This window comes from Schistocerca americana, chromosome 2, assembly GCF_021461395.2.
Source record: "Schistocerca americana isolate TAMUIC-IGC-003095 chromosome 2, iqSchAmer2.1, whole genome shotgun sequence".
In the NCBI taxonomy this organism is placed as follows: Eukaryota; Metazoa; Arthropoda; class Insecta; order Orthoptera; family Acrididae; genus Schistocerca; species Schistocerca americana.
The window spans coordinates 190877225-190895581 of record NC_060120.1 but is presented as its reverse complement, the minus strand read 5'-3'; the positions used below and the strand labels follow the sequence as shown (position 1 = coordinate 190895581).

General features: G+C 38.2%; 1 protein-coding gene across 3 annotated transcripts in view; it reads right to left on the bottom strand.

Annotated features, from left to right (window-relative positions):
- The window catches only part of LOC124591218 (glyoxylate reductase/hydroxypyruvate reductase), a 65388-nt gene that overhangs the window by 21487 nt on the left and 25544 nt on the right, over window positions 1-18357 (bottom strand). For all 3 annotated transcript variants that reach the window (XM_047131719.1, XM_047131717.1, XM_047131718.1), the window contains exons 5-6: window positions 13059-13393; window positions 3402-3527 (exon numbers count right to left, since the gene is read on the bottom strand). In XM_047131719.1, the coding sequence (XP_046987675.1) occupies window positions 3402-3527; window positions 13059-13393 (461 nt within the window). The remainder of the gene's footprint in view (window positions 1-3401; window positions 3528-13058; window positions 13394-18357) is intronic.

Below are 18357 nucleotides of genomic sequence, written 5' to 3'. Positions count from 1 at the left end.
GTTGCCGGCAGGCTAGAATTAGGTCAGATTAGATCAGGTCTCCTGATACAACCTTGTTGCCCGCCGCCTGTTGCCTTTCTGTAAGTAAACTCCATGTCTAAGCTCTTGATTTTCATACAGAACCACTGTATAGAATGCTGTATTACATTCAGAAGAGGGTGCTATGGCATGACATATGAGAAACAGTACCACCCTCTAGGAGGAAATCATGCACGCTGTAACTGTGGCTATACGGTACAGTGCATATTAGACCGCAGTCTCTATAACAAAGTTTGGTTGAGTAAATCTTTTCCAGCATGGACATCCCGCATTTCTGGACGTATGTTCATTAGAACTTTCTTGTTCCGTATCCACTCATCAATCAATCCCTAGAGTTTGTACACAGTGGAAAAAAATCACCCTTTATATGTAAAAAAACATGTGTGAAATGTGATAAATCTGTGTGAAACATATTTGATGTATGTATTCAGTGTGTACAAGTGGACAAGGAAAAAATTTCCCCGATTTCCCGGTTAAAACCACACTGTTCCCCCCACGTGAAAATAGACTTCTTCCAAAGTGAAAATGCACTTTTTCCATGATAAGTGACAGTGTACTTTCCATTGGAGCTGTGAAAATATAAATCCTCTGAATGGTAAAGGTTTTATTTTCCAATGTTTCCCAGAGCTTTGGAAAACGAAACACGGCAAAGGGAGAGAGAGAGGGGGGGGGGAGGGGAGGGGAGGGGAGGGGAGGGGAGAGAAAGAGAGAGAGAGAGAGAGAGAGAGAGAGAGAGAGAAAAGAAACACGTTTGGGATAGATCTTTGAGTTGTAGCAACATGTATGCTTCATATTTTCGTATTACGATACGCTGCATGTTTTCTGATTACGAAAGTGTGAATTCAAATTCCATCAAACACAGCATTTTAGTTTTCCAAAGCACTGAAACAGAGATTGCAAAGTGCTTTTGTAAGCCAATCATAGCTCATGTCATGTGATCTTGCCAGCACAACACATGATGTAGTCAGCCAACAGCAACATCACTGTTAAGCAGCGTGCACACACAACTAGGAAAAGTTAATGGTTTAAATTAACGTACACAGTGCGGCTACAAGAAAAGTTAAGCTTCCACATATAATATTGATCTTTAAGATTAATAAGCTACAAGAAAAGCTGAGCTTACACATTTAATATTGGTCTTTTTAGCGTGTGTTACACTTTAACATACATCACACAAATGTGCCAATAAATTTTTAAACAATGACAATGTCTGGTCTTCTGGGCTCGACATTATTCTAAGTAGCTGGTACTCTAAGTGTTACTTTAAAATGACAGCCAAATCTCTGTGATTTAAGATGTTCATTGCACATTCTCACACGTAACATAGTTCACCTTGCGTAAAAGGAAATTTCCTTTGAAAATGAAGTTTCAAACAAAGCATTTACAATATTTTTCCACAACCTCTTAGACATGGGTTCATTTCAGCAGCTGCCAGAGAGCACCAGAAAACAGGTGTTACTGCGCATCGGCAGCTGGGACGACGTAGGAATCTCATACGTTTGTACACATATAGCATTAAGAGATCTTACATGACGTAATAAAAGAAATAGGACATCAGAAGATACCCCACGAACATACAAATTTCATAAACTATACTAAAATGCATAATTTGGCTTAAAAGGACACATTCATACATACAGATTTACAAGAAAGTAGGCCCTAACCTGATATTAAGCTTTCCTGTGCACTTTTCGAGATGCAACTTTTCTTAGAGTGCCAGTACTGTATTGTCTCATGTTTGGTTCTTTATTATGGCATAATGCCATATGTGCCAGAAGATGAAAATGTGCAGCTGAAATTCAGTGAACAGTTGAAGCTAGTCAATAGTGTGGAATGAAACACTTCATTTCTGCATCTGCAGAAAAGATCAATAAAATCCACATTTGTTTAACAAACCGACAAAAATAATTTCATTGTTGTTGGCTGCCAAAAACGTGGAAATAAAATAAAACCAGAACACTGAAACTAAAACATATTTTAGCCTTCTGTAATTACGTGAATGTATTTTAACTCACTTGATAGCTCCCAGGCACAGAAATCCATTTTGTTTTCATTTGATGCGTGAAGTGTAAATGAAGAGGAAGCAGCAAAATCACTAAACACAAACACTAGTCACTATCCCTCTCCCCACTACAGCCCAGACTCCTCTGCACCTGCGCAAATCTGGCAGCTTGGGTGCACCCGAAAACTTTTCCTGGGTAGCATGACTGCTTCTTGCTACTGCTGCAGCCACACTTCAAGTGGCCAGAGCAGAAGGTATTGCTCATACACAACTCAACTGCGCATGTGCCTGCTGGCAACTGCTCAAAACGAACTTCATGTAAATCGTTATGACTTCATGCTCATTGGAAGCAGTTTGCTGTTAATGAAGTATTCCACACTCTTCATCCTACAGCCTTTGACACATTTTGCTTTTGGCAGGTGCTTGTGTGTGCATTGTGTTTTGTTGTTGTAAATGGCGCATTTACTTTGCAACTTAAACTTTATTTTGGTTTTATTCTCTCGTTTACATTTTATTGCTGCAGTATTATTCTGCAGTGGTGGGATACAGTAAAATTCCTTGTTAGACTATCAGTTCTTCCTAGTCAAAATTACAAAAATTTAACTGAGACTCAAACAACAAAAAAAACCCAGGATTCTAAAAAACTCCCAGGTAAAAGAATTCCCAGGTTTTTCCCAGAGCATGAACACACCCTGATATGTGAACAAAGCCACCCGTATAAAGTTAATCCTAAATCTCTGGAACAATTTCAGTTGAATTTGGTACACATATCAGTTCAAGCTGGAAACAAATACTGTAGGGGTAAGAACCACTGTCCCCTACTGGGGTGAGTGTGATAATGCAGAGAGAGAAGGGAGGACAAGGAGAAGAACAGTGAGAGAATGGAGGAGATAGGCACAGATAGGAGGAGGAGGAGATGAACAGAGAAAGGAAAGAGGTGGAGATGGACAGAGAAAGGAAGGAGGAGAAGACAGACAGAGGTAAAGGGAGGAAGAGAGGGGCTGAGATATGGGGGAGGAGGGTGTGATCAGACAGAGAGGAAACAGGAAATGGACACAGAAAGGGAAGAGGAGGAGATGGACAGTGAGAAGAGGAAGAGGGCATGGACAGAGAAAGGAGAAAGAGGAGATGGACTAATAGAATATTGCAATAAATACATACCCAGGCAACACTGGGTTTCTCAGCTAGTATGTTATACAACTTTGGAGGTAATTTGGCTACATTTCTGCAAAACATAGTTAATGGTCCCCAATTTTGGTCAGTTTCTTGCTCTTGTGCAAGTTTACTGAAGCAGTCATGGTAGAAAGCAGAAATTGGAAGCCAATTTCCCAAGAAGTATCTTACTAAATTGGTAACATACCACAGTTCCTGAGACTCAGCAAAGGATGGTCTGGAGACAATGGCTCTGGGGTAGTAACATCAAGACCGGCAGCCCAGATTTGTTTGGTCTCCAGTGCTTTGATAAGTGCATCTTGCTTCACCACACCTGCAACAGTATAGCATTCAAATTAGAAATGTATGTAAAAAAGGAAAGCAAACCAACATTAAAACAAAGATCCAGACATCATACTGTGATAACCGTAGAAAATCACAATCTCCTTCATTCCTTGGCAGCAATTTTTTTCCATTGACCTTCTACACTACTCTCAAATATCAACAATGAACAGATGTTTTTGTGTATTCGTTACACACTGAACATGTTTCATTTTCCAAAGATTGTATCATTAGCCTATAAAATATTACTACGATTAATAGTGCATAGAGATGCAGGGTGTATTATGACTGTCAGTTTAACTTTTGTTTCAAATGGTGTTGTAGGCATTACAAAACATCTGATGACAGTAACAAAAAATGACTATAACGGTACATGCAAATGAAAGAAAGTATGTTCTACAACTATTACATGGAACTTGCATTTGTTTGAGTTTTAGATAATGATAAACAAATAGTATAAGTAAAATGGTTAAAGCAGATAAATTCTGCTGTTAGAAGCAAAATTAGGCAACACTCCAAATATTAAGCAAAAATCCAAACTGCAAGTAACGAAATTATCTATTTTCAATATTAACAGCCTGCTTAGGCAATGCATATGACTGAACTTTTATCTCCAAACATATTATTGCCTACGTACGAACAACACAAGCACAATGAGGGACTACATTTTTCAACAGTTTTTGTTTAGTCAATTGGCTCTGAGCACTATGGAACTCAACATCTGAGGTCATCAGTCCCCTAGAACTTAGAACTACTTAAACCTAATTAACCTAAGGACATCACACACATCTAAGCCTGAGGCAGGATTCGAACCTGCGACCGTAGTGGTCGCACGGTTCCAGACTGAATCGCCTAGAACGGGTTGGCCATAGCGGCCAGTGAGTTCTTGGTTACATTTTAAGTTAATATAATATGCTTTTCTTGACATTTTCCCACTGATGCAGAAATATAGTAACGTTACAATATAACTGGTGCACAAGTTGCCCACAAGCGAGTAATACTAGCTCCATTAATTGATCTGTAGTAACTTCATCGTGCATTGGGCACTTATTAAGTATAACACACTTAAAATACAAATATTTGAGCACTACAATATTAAATCATGACCATTTTGTTACGTCTATTCTGTGTACATGCTCTCTGTCTTATACTGGAGGAGGAGAAGATAAGTCTACAAAAATACAACATCAAGAATGATGAACAACATTTGAAAGAATCTATTGAGTGTGTTTTCTCTCAAAATCAACTATGATGAAAGTCATAAATGCACCATTGAACAATATACATTAAAATAATACCACAAGTCAAATACTGGAACATCATACGTGATAGTGTGGACAAATAAATTCAAGAAGATCTTAAACTGAACAAACATTGAGGATTGACAACCACTCACCTGCATATGAGTAATGGATGGTTTAAAGACACACTTAAAAGATGAGAAACTAACTAAATTTTGAGTTTTTCTCTTCTCATGGAAGTGTGTTCATGTAACAAGGATACTGGTGGAGCAAGGCTAAGTGTACTACATGACACCAGCCAAAGTGTCATTTCGCCAATTCTGCCAGTAACATGCACTTCGGGAAGTGGGTTAAGCATTTAAAATTCATTTTTATATTTGTGCTTGCATAGTAACCACAATTTTGCCACTGTAGTGCTGATTATGAATGACCTAAATGAAACAATGAGTATTACTTTAAAAAGGTAGAGTGACAACACTTTGTGTATCAGTTTTGGAGAGAAGAGTCAGAAAACGAAACAGCATCCTCAGGTGGAGCAGAAATTCCTGTTGCAAGGAGAACTATTGGAGTACTTGGAGTGAGGCAGAGACAGTGTAAACCAGCAATGCCGGTAAGTGCTGTCTTCCTCTATTGTGCATAAAACACGATGCACCCAGCGTGTTATGCGTGCACATGCGCGCGCGCACCCGCACATTTGATGGAAGTGCATGAAGAGATTAGGAAGTATTGAATATGTGATTGCTGTGATCACGAAATGTCTTATTATAGAATTACACATTACATTAATTAAATTAATAGTTAACAATTTCATAGTTAGAGAAGTTTAACTTTATCACATCTACATCAATAGCAATAATAGCATGCCTGTACCCACAAGATAATGTGTGTTATGATGAGAAACTACATCCCAACAACCTAGTTCAACAGGCCGCAGAGGGAATTAAAGACATTATCTGCCAGTGGTCATTGATTTAAAATAATGGGTCAAGCTAAAAATTTATGTTGGGCTGGGATTTGAACCCAGGTCTCCAGCTTACCAGTCAATTGCACTGACCACTATGCCATCCAGACACAGTGGTCAGCACAACTACACAGATTACCCTGGCATTCCTCCTGTCAGATCCAGATCCTCAACTTAAACCACACACTTCTGATGGAGTGCCCCTGCTCAGTAGTGTCATTACTCGCAACATCTTGGCGATCCCCGGAAGAGTTCAAGCTTGGTGTGCATCTGCACTGAAGGGTAGTCTGTACATTTGTGGTGACTACTGTGCCTGGATGGTGCTGCAGTCAGAGCATCTGCATAATAAGCGGGAGAGTCAGTAAGCAGGCGACCCAGGTTTGAATCCAGGTCAGATACAAATTTTTAACTTATCCCATTGATATACATCAGTGCTCACTGGCAGCTAATGTCTTAATTCCTTTGTGACTTGAGTCACAGTGGCTACAGAATCAAAATAGTGCCTGTTCTTTTGGACATGTCTGAATGAACAGCCACCACATATGTATACTGGTTCAACAAAGCTAATATTTAATTTTCACAAAACCTTAATATATTTACACAATTAATAGTTTTGTTTAACTTCAATGTTCAGAAGACTATTAGTTGAACAAAATTATGTCAATTTATGTCAATTGTATACTGGATGTGAACTAAACTAACCTACATTTCTGTAGCAAAAAATGGTTCAAAAGGCTCTGAGCACTATGAGACTTGACTTCTGAGGTCATCAGTCCCCTAGAACTTAGAACTACTTAAACCTAACTAACCTAAGGACATCACACACATCCATGCCCGAGGCAGGATTTGAACCTGCAACTGTGGCGGCCACGCGGTTCCAGACTGTAGCGCCTAGAACCGTTCCATTTTGTAGCATTAAATGTTTTCATCTACTATACAAACTTGATTAATCAAAATTTTAGATCAAACAAATTGGCTTACAAATAATGTGAACATAATATTTCACCAATAATTTTCATTTTCTCTTGTAAACAAATGTCTCATTAAGCAAAGTCTTAAACTTACATGTCACTTTTAAATTACATAGTTTGATTGTTCCTAAATAATTCTCATTTAATAACTACTTTATCAAGAAGTCAGATTTAGAAATCCCTCAACTGTCATCTTTCAGTGAACAATGGTTTTAACCAAATACCTTAAGTAAAGCTTTGCTATCAAAGTGGACAAATGATTAAACTGCCACAAAATGATTATAATGGCAATCAGAGTGAGGAAACAAGTTTGCTTATGTGGCCATCCTCCGCAGCAAGCTTATAAATATTTGTTTTGCAAATCAAACTGCCTTTTCCTGCTGCTAGTTACTTTATTTATCCCATACGTGTTTCGCCTTCTCCTGTTCTAAGGCATTATTAGTGGCATCTATAACGATACAGTTTTGTTAGTGATAGAATATCAAACAGTTCACTTCATGACTTTTGTAAAAAAAGTAATTACTTACGATTTGCTGATCTGTGTTTCCTCACATTTGGTCTGGAGGTCGCACTCCCACTTTTATCACTGTAATATATTCATATCTTTGCGTGCTCGCCATCCATACACTGTTCACCGTGTTTCTCACTAGTGAACAGCATGTGGATGGCGAGAACACGAAGATATGAATATATGGTAGTGATAAAAGTGGTAGTGCTACCTCCAGACCAGATGTGAGAAAAAGCAGATCAGCAAATTGTAAGTAATTACTTTTTTTTTTTTACAAAAATTCATGAAGTGAACTGTTTGATATTCTATCACTAACAAAACTGTATCGTTATAGATGCCACTAATAATGCCTTAGAACAGGAGAAGGCGAAACACGTATGGGATAAATAAAGTAACTAGCACCAAGAAAAGGCAGTTTGATTTGCAAAACAAGAGTGAGGAAAGTCAGCATTGTTTCATGTAGGCTATTGTAATACAACTCACATGAGAAATGGTGCTGGCCAGTTCTGGAGATTCAGTGATAGTCAATATACCACAACACAATACTAAAGATAGAGCAGCTTGTCTTGAAACTCTGTGCTGACTTAGCAGTTGTGCAAGAAGATTTAGCATAACTGCAAGTACCAGTTTGCAGTAGTAATGTTAGGGCTAGACCAGTACACTGGATTACAGTCAAAGATTCCAAATCCAAAGTTTCATGAGATGCTGCAAATTCAGTAGCTTTAGTTGAGCTACCTCCAATAGCTTTAATGTTTCTGGGACTGTGTACAAAAGCATCCAGACAACCCAAAAAGTTCTGAAGTAGACCTACAGTAAAGGGGCTTAAGATTGCAAGCTACTAAGGGAAGCATATATGCAAGGGTCACCAATTTTGCACATTTCTAGTACATACTTAGTTGTAGCAAATGCTGCTCTGGTATGATGTGCTTTTCGAGCTTTTAAAGTAATTGAGGATCAAAGTTTTGTGAGTGTGTTGAATTCCATATGAAAATGCTAACTGTTGTTCAGCAACATTGGTACAACCAGCTACGGCATCAGTCAAAAATTATACCTGTACTGTATTTGAATTTAGTGTCTCCTTTTTCTTTCCTCTTTCTTGCCTTATTTTCCACCAAAAACTTGTGTCACTACTACGAATCACTTCTTAGGGAAAGAACAATAACACACTCGTAAAACTTTGGAACTCTATTTATCAAAGACGCGTGAGAAGTGCATCACACTACAGTGGCATTTCCTACATCCAAGGGTGTACTACAATATGCGAAAAATGAACAACTCAGTGATACATTAGGTGTATGTTCCCCTTGAACATCAGCCATTAAAAAAAAGAGTTTGGACAAAGCCATGGTATTAAAGAACACACTTTTTTATCTTCCAGCAAAATATCATCAATAAAAATTAAGAAATTCTAACATTCATGCAGGAAAATGAAATGGAACATGGGCTGTCAGCTGGTATATTGTGCGTGCCAGAACATGGCTTGAAAATCACTGAAATGGACAGATTGTCTTGACTGGTACATGCCAGTATCATACTACTACAGAAGCACTAAGAAGATAAAAAGGAGTGGCTCTACATGAAAAAAATGTGAAGTCCCAGGCCTTCAGTTTGATGTGTTAAACAACGGTGAATCAGGAAACATGCAAACTTGTCCTACTAACAGTTCAGAGGCCCATAGGTGGAAATACCTCAAGCTTCATAAAGCAGCTAGATCCACTCTTAATAAGATTAGGCTAAGTTAACTGGAGGATGACTTTTTATGCAGACTTGCGACTAAGTCTGAAATGTGCTTTCCGAAGAAACTGACCAGAATACATTTATGTGGATTACTAAATCTAGGTCCTGGATTACGTCAATCATTACGGTTTCCAGTAGCACACTAGAAAGGGTCAGTTCTCAAATTATAATATTTTGGGGTAACTCAACATTTAGACGAAAAGTATTCACTGCTCAAAAGAAAGTGGTTAGAATAATGTGTGGGGTTCATAGTCGCACATCTTGTAGGCATCATTTTAAAAGATTGAGCATTCTTACAACAGCCCCACAGTACATTTACTCGCTAATGAAATTTGTTCAAAAATGGTTCAAATGGCTCTGAGCACTATGAGACTTAAATTCTAAGGTCATCAGTCCCCTAGAACTTAGAACTACTTAAACCTAACTAACCTAAGGACATCACACACATCCATGCCCGAGGCAGGATTCGAACCTGCGACCGTAGCGGTCGCGCGGTTCCAGACTGTAGCGCCTTTAACCGCTTGGCCATGAAATTTGTTCTCGACAACATGGATCATTTTAAAAACAACAGTGACATTCATGATTATAATACTAGAAAAAAGAAAGACTTACACTATCCTTTACTCAACCTATCTTTGGCACAGAAAGGTTTACCCCTTTCTGTGCCAAAGATAGGTTGAGTAAAGGATAGTGTAAGGATGGTGCTATAAAAATTTTCGACAAATTATCAGATGAAATAAAATGTCTGACAGACAGCAGTAATAGCTTCAAAAATAACCTGAAATCATATCTCCTTGACAACTCCTTCTATACCATAGATGAATTCTTGAAGAGGAATAAATACATCTATAAATATAGTATATGCATTTTGTGCCATTGAAGGGAATGGGGTAAATAACAGAAATATTAATCTTTAACTCTGTATTGTATATATATTAAAAAATCTAGTTTCATATGTGCATTTCTTGTGCACTTTACACATTCTACATCATAACGGCTACCGTACTGTGCGACTGATCAATGGAACACGCAACCAACCAACCAACTAACTAACTAACTAACATGTTAAGCTGCTGTATAATTTATTTTTAATTGAACAACTGGTTTCAGTCAGAGACCATTTCCCAGCACCTGTTGTACCACATTATACATACAGAGCAAATATTTAATACCTACAAATTTTTGTTAATATCATGTGCTACACAAATATATCATAAAAAATGTCAAAATATATTATTTATAAATAAATAATATAAAATCAACACCAAGATAAGACATTACTCAAACAGGAAAATCTATGACGTCAAAATGTGAAAAACTGTGGTCAGTGAAGAACTTCACAAGAAACAAACTTAATGCTTTCTTAAAGAACAAGTATGTACTGCATTCTTAATTTTGCACAGACATTTAGTGGGTGTGTTTTTCAATGGGTGTTTGATTTGACTAATGATTTCATTAATGAGGAAACTTCAAAAATGAGATGGCAAGAAACTAGCTGCTCTTTCTTGCAATTGTATTTATAACAAAATTCATGAACAAATCATATCTGAACATAAATTTTATGACAAAGTAAACAACCTGACACAACACATTAAGGATGGGGAGACAGATTTGTTACATAAGGTTTAAAACACAATTTTTAGATAAAATTTAATTTTTCTACCACTCCATTTTTAGTAGCTCAAATTTAAAACAGCAATCGATATAGCAAACATTAACATTGCTGACCATAACATTATGACAGGTTACATTCCAAATATAAACAAACAAATTAATAACCAAAAGTTAGACAAACATAGTGGAACTGATAGGATAGAATTTGCTAATCAAGCGACAAATAAATTAATGGCTCACAATGTTGTAGTAGTTGAAACTGACAAAGGTAATTCAACTGTCACTGTGTATAAATCTGGCAACACAGAAAACATGTTAACATGTTTTTCAAGATAAACAAAGTTAGTGTCAATATACCACCAGTATTTATAGAGGAATCCCTGATCGTCCGTTGACCAGAAATTATATATAGTAAAACTTGATCAAAGTGGAATGTGTATAATTTGGAAATCTGCCCGAACTGTACAAGTAACTCAGTCCTGATGCACTCAGTACACTTTAATATGCTAATTTTTTGTATAAAGAGAAACATACATAATGCAGAAACGGAATGTAAATTTTAAGACTTACTAGTAATTAATAATTCACTGTATAATCAGGGAAAGTGCTTATACAGTACTACTGTATTACAGTACACATTAGTTATTTACGACTTCACAAGGATGCTACTTTTAACACAAAGACTATACAGCCTTTACAATGCTGTTAAGTGGTGCAAAACCAAGAAACAAGGTTTGGCACAACGTGGGGCTCCAGGTATGGACACCAAACTGCACCACTCTGGGCAACAACGAACAAGTGACATGCAGTGTCAGTACATCAAAGGAAATGGTTCATTCGCCATCACTAAAAAAATATACTGATCCCAGAATCTTTTTTGATAGTCACTTAAAATGATCAAATTGGTAATGAGTTCCTTCCATTTCTGCATCCACAATACACACCTGTCAAACGACATGTACATTGTAAGAACAAACAATGGAAAATCCAGGATAGATTTTCATAATTTTGTAAATTGTAGGAGAACACATGACAGGTGAACCTAAATTCAACAGGGTTAAGGTGGACTTTACTCAATTAGACATGTACACAACAGTATTCTTTCTTTTAGTGCATTGAAAATTGAAGAACAGCACATTATGCTATTTTCTACACTAACAAACATGGTGGCAGTCATTCTGTGAAATTTTGTCAGTGGTGAATCCCACTGTTGGCCATGCTACAACAATGATTATTCCAGTCAGCTCCAAGACTCAACTCCCATGAATAAACCATTAAAAATCTGATTGTTGTCAAAACAGCTCATGCCAGCACTCGACTCCCATGAACATATCCCTTAAAATCTGACTGTTGCCAAATGGGCATGTGGCAATTTTAAATTCTTATTCATTATAATGGAGGATTTTAATATCAGACATGGCTGATCATTGTCTGCAACTGCATAATAATTTTATTTGGCAGCAATGGAGTTTATATAGCCAACAGTTACGGGTGGTAAAAATTTATTCTTTGCTGGTTCCAAATACACATTTCCATCAGAAATATACTGGAGTAATTATAATTTGCGCGCAAAAAGTTGGCTGGTCACCCCAGGGGCAAAGCTGGATGCAGTGGCAGATAAACTTGTCATTTCTGGGTGAGGGGACACGATAGGGCTTTCCTTGTTTGTTTCCCAGTGCTGACAATTCATGGACATTTGTGACTGTCACAGATTAGCTGCTGTGGTATAAATGTCAATGAAAGTAAAATTCGTAAGTGAATGGGCATTATAATGCTGGTCATCTTTAAATGTTGTATATATTTGTAACAAGGAACATGAAAGTAAATGAAGGCTGTTGTAATACATCACATCACAAATGGTTCAAATGGCTCTGAGCACTATGGGACTTAACATCACATCACAATGAGTAGAAGAAAAATAACGTTCAAAACATTTTTGATCACGCCTCATTCTGCATAAAGCATTTAAATATAAGTACAATTACTGCTACTAATCGATTAACCAACTGCTCACACAGACAACACGCCACTTGCTCCTGGCATTTATAGTGTCATAACTTGGGGGCGCTGAGGGTGGCACCAATAAAACACTGAACAGTCGACATGATATGTTCCAAATGGCACCAACTTTTATTACTATAGTTAGTTATTGGAGGCTCATAGCATACTAATTTATGTAGATTACCAAATAATAATAACATGCCATCCCACAAAGTCAGTATTGGCACTTGAGGAAAAAATTTTTTACAACTGCTTTGATTCACTTGTGCAGATACTGTGTGCATTCCCAAAAGATGTCAATTTCAAAAACACCATACGTAAACTACAAAATTCATCACACCACTGGAAATTTGTAACTATGCTGGTTCAGTCCACAAACCTGAAGATTTGGTTTCTTGATAGGATCTACAGAACACTTTGAATGAATCAGTTTGCAGCAGATAATTTATCTCTAGGGCACGATGCTAAGGGAACATGTGTTTAAGCTTACCACCACGACTTGTATTGATAAAGACTGCAGAAGGTTTCATGACTGCAAAAGCTTTCTCATCAAACATTTCATGAGTATCTGTAGTTAGGGCACATGTGACAACCACAAAGTCACTTTCAGCCAGAAGATTTGTTAGCTCCGGGCAGAATTTTGCACCAATATTGTCAGGATCTCCATGGTCAGATCGGCCCCAGTAGTGTGTGCGACCGACACCAAACGCCACTAAACGTCGAGCAGTAGCACGCCCAATACGCCCATATCCAACCATGCCTATGGTAGAACCCTTTAGTGCTGGTCCACACATCCACAATGGTGACCAAGGTCCCCACTGGCCCCTGTTAACAAGAGCCAAATGGTATTTCAGTGTATGATCCCTTCCTGTGAACATACAACATTGAAATAATGCCAATATTTAAAAAAGGATATCAGATGTCAATATAATAAAAAACAGACAATAAATTTTGAGACTCTGTAACTATTTCCCTTTTTTAACGGTCTACAGATCAGTCTAACTCTGACCACCATAGTGATCTGGTATTCCCTGCTTACTTCGCAGACACATTCCCATTCAGCATTTATTAGTGTTTCCAAAATTGTTACAAATGCTTCACATTTTAGAAAAGCTTCCAATGTTTCAAATCAATGTTATAAGTAGTCTAACAAACTTACATGTATGTATGAAAAAATAAGTCAAGAACCAATAAGTCAAGAACCGATTTTACTTCCCCCAACAGGTTAATAACTGAAGTGTAATTCACATTTTTGCTTTTATACAGTTTGACTGCAAGAAATGCACTATGCATGTCATAAGGGTGGATGAGCTATACTGCCTCCTTTCCCCTCCCCCTCTTGCCATTTTTCCACAACACCACAATTCAGTGAAGTCATTAACAGAGGACCTATTTTGTTCCCATGTAATATATTATAAAATTACTGACTGAAGTGTGCATGTTAAGTTCAGTATAATGTTTGTAATGGTCTGGGTGACACTCGATATGTAATTAAAAAATAGTGTGAAGCCTGGTGCCAATTCCTAGTGTGTCCTTATTTGGGTACAACACGAAGGGGGCTGGTAACAATATCCTAATTCTGGACAAGACAGGGTATATCATCATTAACAACAATACACCACTGGGGAAAGGAAATATATGGAACTTATTACTTAAAATTCCAGGGTGCACCCACTGATTGGCTCTTGAACTGGAAATACATACTGTACATCTTCTCGAAAGCTTCAGTTTGGCAACATTTGCTGCACTTATAACTGCTGATTTTGGTGCTGAAAGCATCAGAAAATTAGCTTATCACGCATACTTCCATTGTTTGATGTCATATGGGATAATTTTCTTGGGGGGAGTTCCACACAGAGACAAGGTATTCATTGCACAGAAACAGAGTTGAAGAGGTCATATCTGGTGTCCATCCTCAAAATTCAGATAGGCAACTGTTTGAAAAATTAAGCTTACTAACAAAAGCCTCACAATACATTCACCCTCTTATGAAGGTTGTTGTGAAAATCAGGCATTATTTGAAAATAATAGTACTGATTTGTGCCAAAGCCTTTATCAATATCTGCCCCTCTAGCATAACATATTTGGCCCATTACCTGGTAACGGTGGTTCAGGCGTATCACTAGGAGGGCAGTGACACAGTGCTTTGCGAGGATAAAGGAGTCTGGTTGAGGGTCCACTGCATTACTGTGACTTGTGGGTGACATTTTACTGACTGCTCTGTGTAACACCTGAGTGATTGGCTTGGCTTCAGCAGTGCAGCCCAATCGGAGTACTGAAGCAAAAGTGTAGACCATTAACAGGCCGGCTACTCTGTCGGAAGTGGCTGTTTGCTTCCTGCTTAGTAAGTAGAAGGTCATGGGTTGGAGTCCAAATCCTTGAATTCGCTGTCTTGCCTAGTGGTCAGGAGGCTTGTGGTGGTCTTAATTTCATACAGGAACAATGTGGAAACCATGGTGGGTACCTGCTTTACAACCATCATGTGACACGGAGTTGAATTTTGGAAAATATCTGTGCTCTGCCACAAGGTTCCACCATCCCCGTTACTGAGACAACTGCGCTGTAATATGGTGTGGTCCTGACCTGTGTGGGCACAGTGCTAATATTCTGTTCTTTTAATAAGCAAATGTGTTACTGCTTGCTAAATTTTTATGAAGTTCTGTCACATGTATGGCAGAGGTTTACCTTGTCAGTACACATGCAGTAGGCTGGTGAGCTGGACACTATTTGTGTTTACATTGTATATAAAGTTACACGAGGACAATGGCACTGACAGAAGTACTGCACACATTTATTATTACTTTGGTGTTGACTGATATTTATATTTTGATTCTCGTGACCTCTCACACTGGTGGCTGTTTGGTTACTGCTCCTTGGTGTATTAATAATTTTTTGTTTTGTTGACGGAAGACTTAATATTTTATATGCTTTGTGTATTTTAAATTCTGGTTTGATTCTGTGTGCTCCTTGAAGTAGTATTTTAGGGCTTAAAGACTTCTGGTGTCTACAGGCAGCCCCTTACTGTCTATGGGTCTTGACATTGTAAATAATCTGAAATCTTAGAAAATAGCCCAATGGAAGACCTTGTTTCCTGAAGGTTTCTATTCAAAAGCTGCTTGCTATGTTTTGGCGACTCATTTGAAATTTAGTTGGCCACCTAAGGCAGATAGTTAAATTACGATGTTCTTTGTTTAGGTAATTTAAGTTGACGCTGTCACGGCTGGTTGCCAAATGCTTTTTGTTTAAATTTTTCTTATCTTGGTTGCCAACTAAGGCGAGCTACTAACTGTAATTGTTTTAAAATTGTATTCAAATACACTGGTTGTTGTGAAGGTACTTCGTTATTTATTGTGTTTCTTTATTCTATTGGCTTTTACAGCAGCTAATAGTTACAATTGTTTTTCATGTTTTATAGCTTGTGCCCTCATTATTCCGAGTGTTTATGAGAGTGCAAAAGTGAATAGGGTGTAAACTGCCTTTCTAAAGCGTCCTCCTGGAACATTAAGACAGCTAAAGCTGTCTGTTGTTTTTGATGTTTTAAACCAATTGAAACAGTGTCAATTTATTTGATCCAGCACCTTACTACTCACCCACCAGGCTCACAACTATTTCACTCCCACCAAGCTCCCTACTATTTCACTCCCCGTAGAGTGTGGTTATGCTACAGTGGCAACAATTGTTTTGCCTAAGTATCTGCTTGTATCAATATTATGGAAAGGAAACTTGCTACTAACCATATAGCAGAGATGCTGAGTTGCAGATAGGCACAACAAAAGGACTGTCACAAATAAGGTTTCGGCCAGCAAGGCCTTCATCAAAAAGGCCTTTTAATGAAGGCCGTACTGGCTGAAAGCTTGCTTGTGACAGTCCTTTCGTTGTGCCTATCTGCAACTCAGCATCTCCACTATATGGTGAGTAGCAACTTTGCTTTTCATAGTATTGTTACATTCCACCCTGGATTTTCCATTGTTTGATTTATGCTGCATGTATTTTTGGTTTCACATTGTTCTAAAGGTGAAGTAGGCCATGGGCTGGGGAAGTGTGCTGGGGATTTCATACCCAAACAAAAACCAGCTTCAATACCAGCTCACAATGTGGGACTTGCCAGTGGATGGAAGGAAGTATGGTTAAGTCTACTACTGCATGGTGCACTGAACCGCTGCCTGAACAAAGGTCTTTAGGATCCAAGCACATCTGTATCATTTAAGCAAGCACATTGTGTATAGTGAATGCTTATGCCAAGTAGACTCGCTGCATTGAAAAACTGCAGGGAAAAATTAGTCAGTTACAGCCTGACACTAGTTTGCTGAGTTGGGAAGATAGTGCAGGGGGAGGGGGTGGGGTGGGGTGGGGTGTAGGGGTGAAGGTTCCCTTCACAGGCAGGCTACTTATGAGCATGGGAGTGAGGGATCGGTAGGAACTATGAAGGAAGGTGGACATTATTTAAAAAACTGCCTAACCAGCTTTGGTTAATAGTGCACTGAATTGATAAACTGACAATAGTCATGAGTGATTATATTGTAGAGCTATCATGGTTGATAGCTTGTTTGCAGAATGAAGATGAGGCTTTGCAAGTTGCCGACTCCATCATATTTTGATTATATATCCCTTAACTTTGGGAAAATTAAGCAGAATTATTACAGACGCTTTTTACAAATGGGGAGTAGTCGTCAAGTGGGTTTTGCAGAAGCTTGCTAGATGGAAATTTGTTGAGTACTATTTAGAATGTGCTGGCCAGCTGATATTTTTACTGACGTCCAAGGCCATAGGGAGCCAATTGTGATATATTGAAGAAATTAGGGTCGCAACGTCGGCCTTTTACTTTCATATACCAGAAATAGAGACAGTCAATAATGTTGTGGATGGTATGCCTCCTTAGGACCAGCCTCATATCCTTTTGGCTAATAAACCTGAAATGTTGCTGACTTTACAAACTGGTGGCAATAATCCAAAATGTGCATTTTAGTAATGAAAAGTGTGATGGTAGTCAGTATAAGTCAGAGCTGCTTGTAAGAGGGAATGCCCCATTGCTCAAGTGCATTGAAGCTGAGGGCAACTGATAATATGACATGTTGTTGACGCAGTCAGTCAGTCAGGTGCAAATGTCTCCAGTGTCATGGGACTGGGTGAAGTGGAGCTGACGCCATGAAGATGGCAGCCCATGGTACGAGCATATGGGGACTGCTTAAGGCCTGTAATGGAGTGAAAGCAGTTTCTATATCTAGTTAACCTTTTTTTTGTGCTACTTTGAATAACAATTCAATTTCAAATTTGCTGGACCCATGTAGTAATATATCCCTGCCTTATTACCTGTGGTGTAACAGGCTCCTTCAAATCTGTAAATTACCTCCTCTGAAAATGATACACATGCAGTGTTGGCCCATTAATGTGGAGTTGTTGCCCGTCTTAGGGAAAATGTTTATTGATATAAGATTTTTTTTTTTTTTTTTTTTTGGAAAATATGTGGTGTATTTTAAGATTACGTTAGTATGAAATTCATGTTCAGACATCAGGGTGGTAAGAAATATGAGTTATGAAATCACAACTACCCTCAAAGAGTGTGTAATGTTAAAGAGGGTCTATCTTTGATGTGGCTCATTTGTGCAAAGAGCAGGCTCAAGTGTTAATGGAAGTATTAGAGGAGTTTCCTGATGTGCTTACCAATCCTGCTGAGAGCAAGTACTCAGTTTATGAGTTGAAGGCATTGGATGTCCTATTCGGGCTGGAAAAATTTAAATCTTACCTGGAGCATGAACCATTTTGACTGGAAACAGATAACCAGGCCGTGA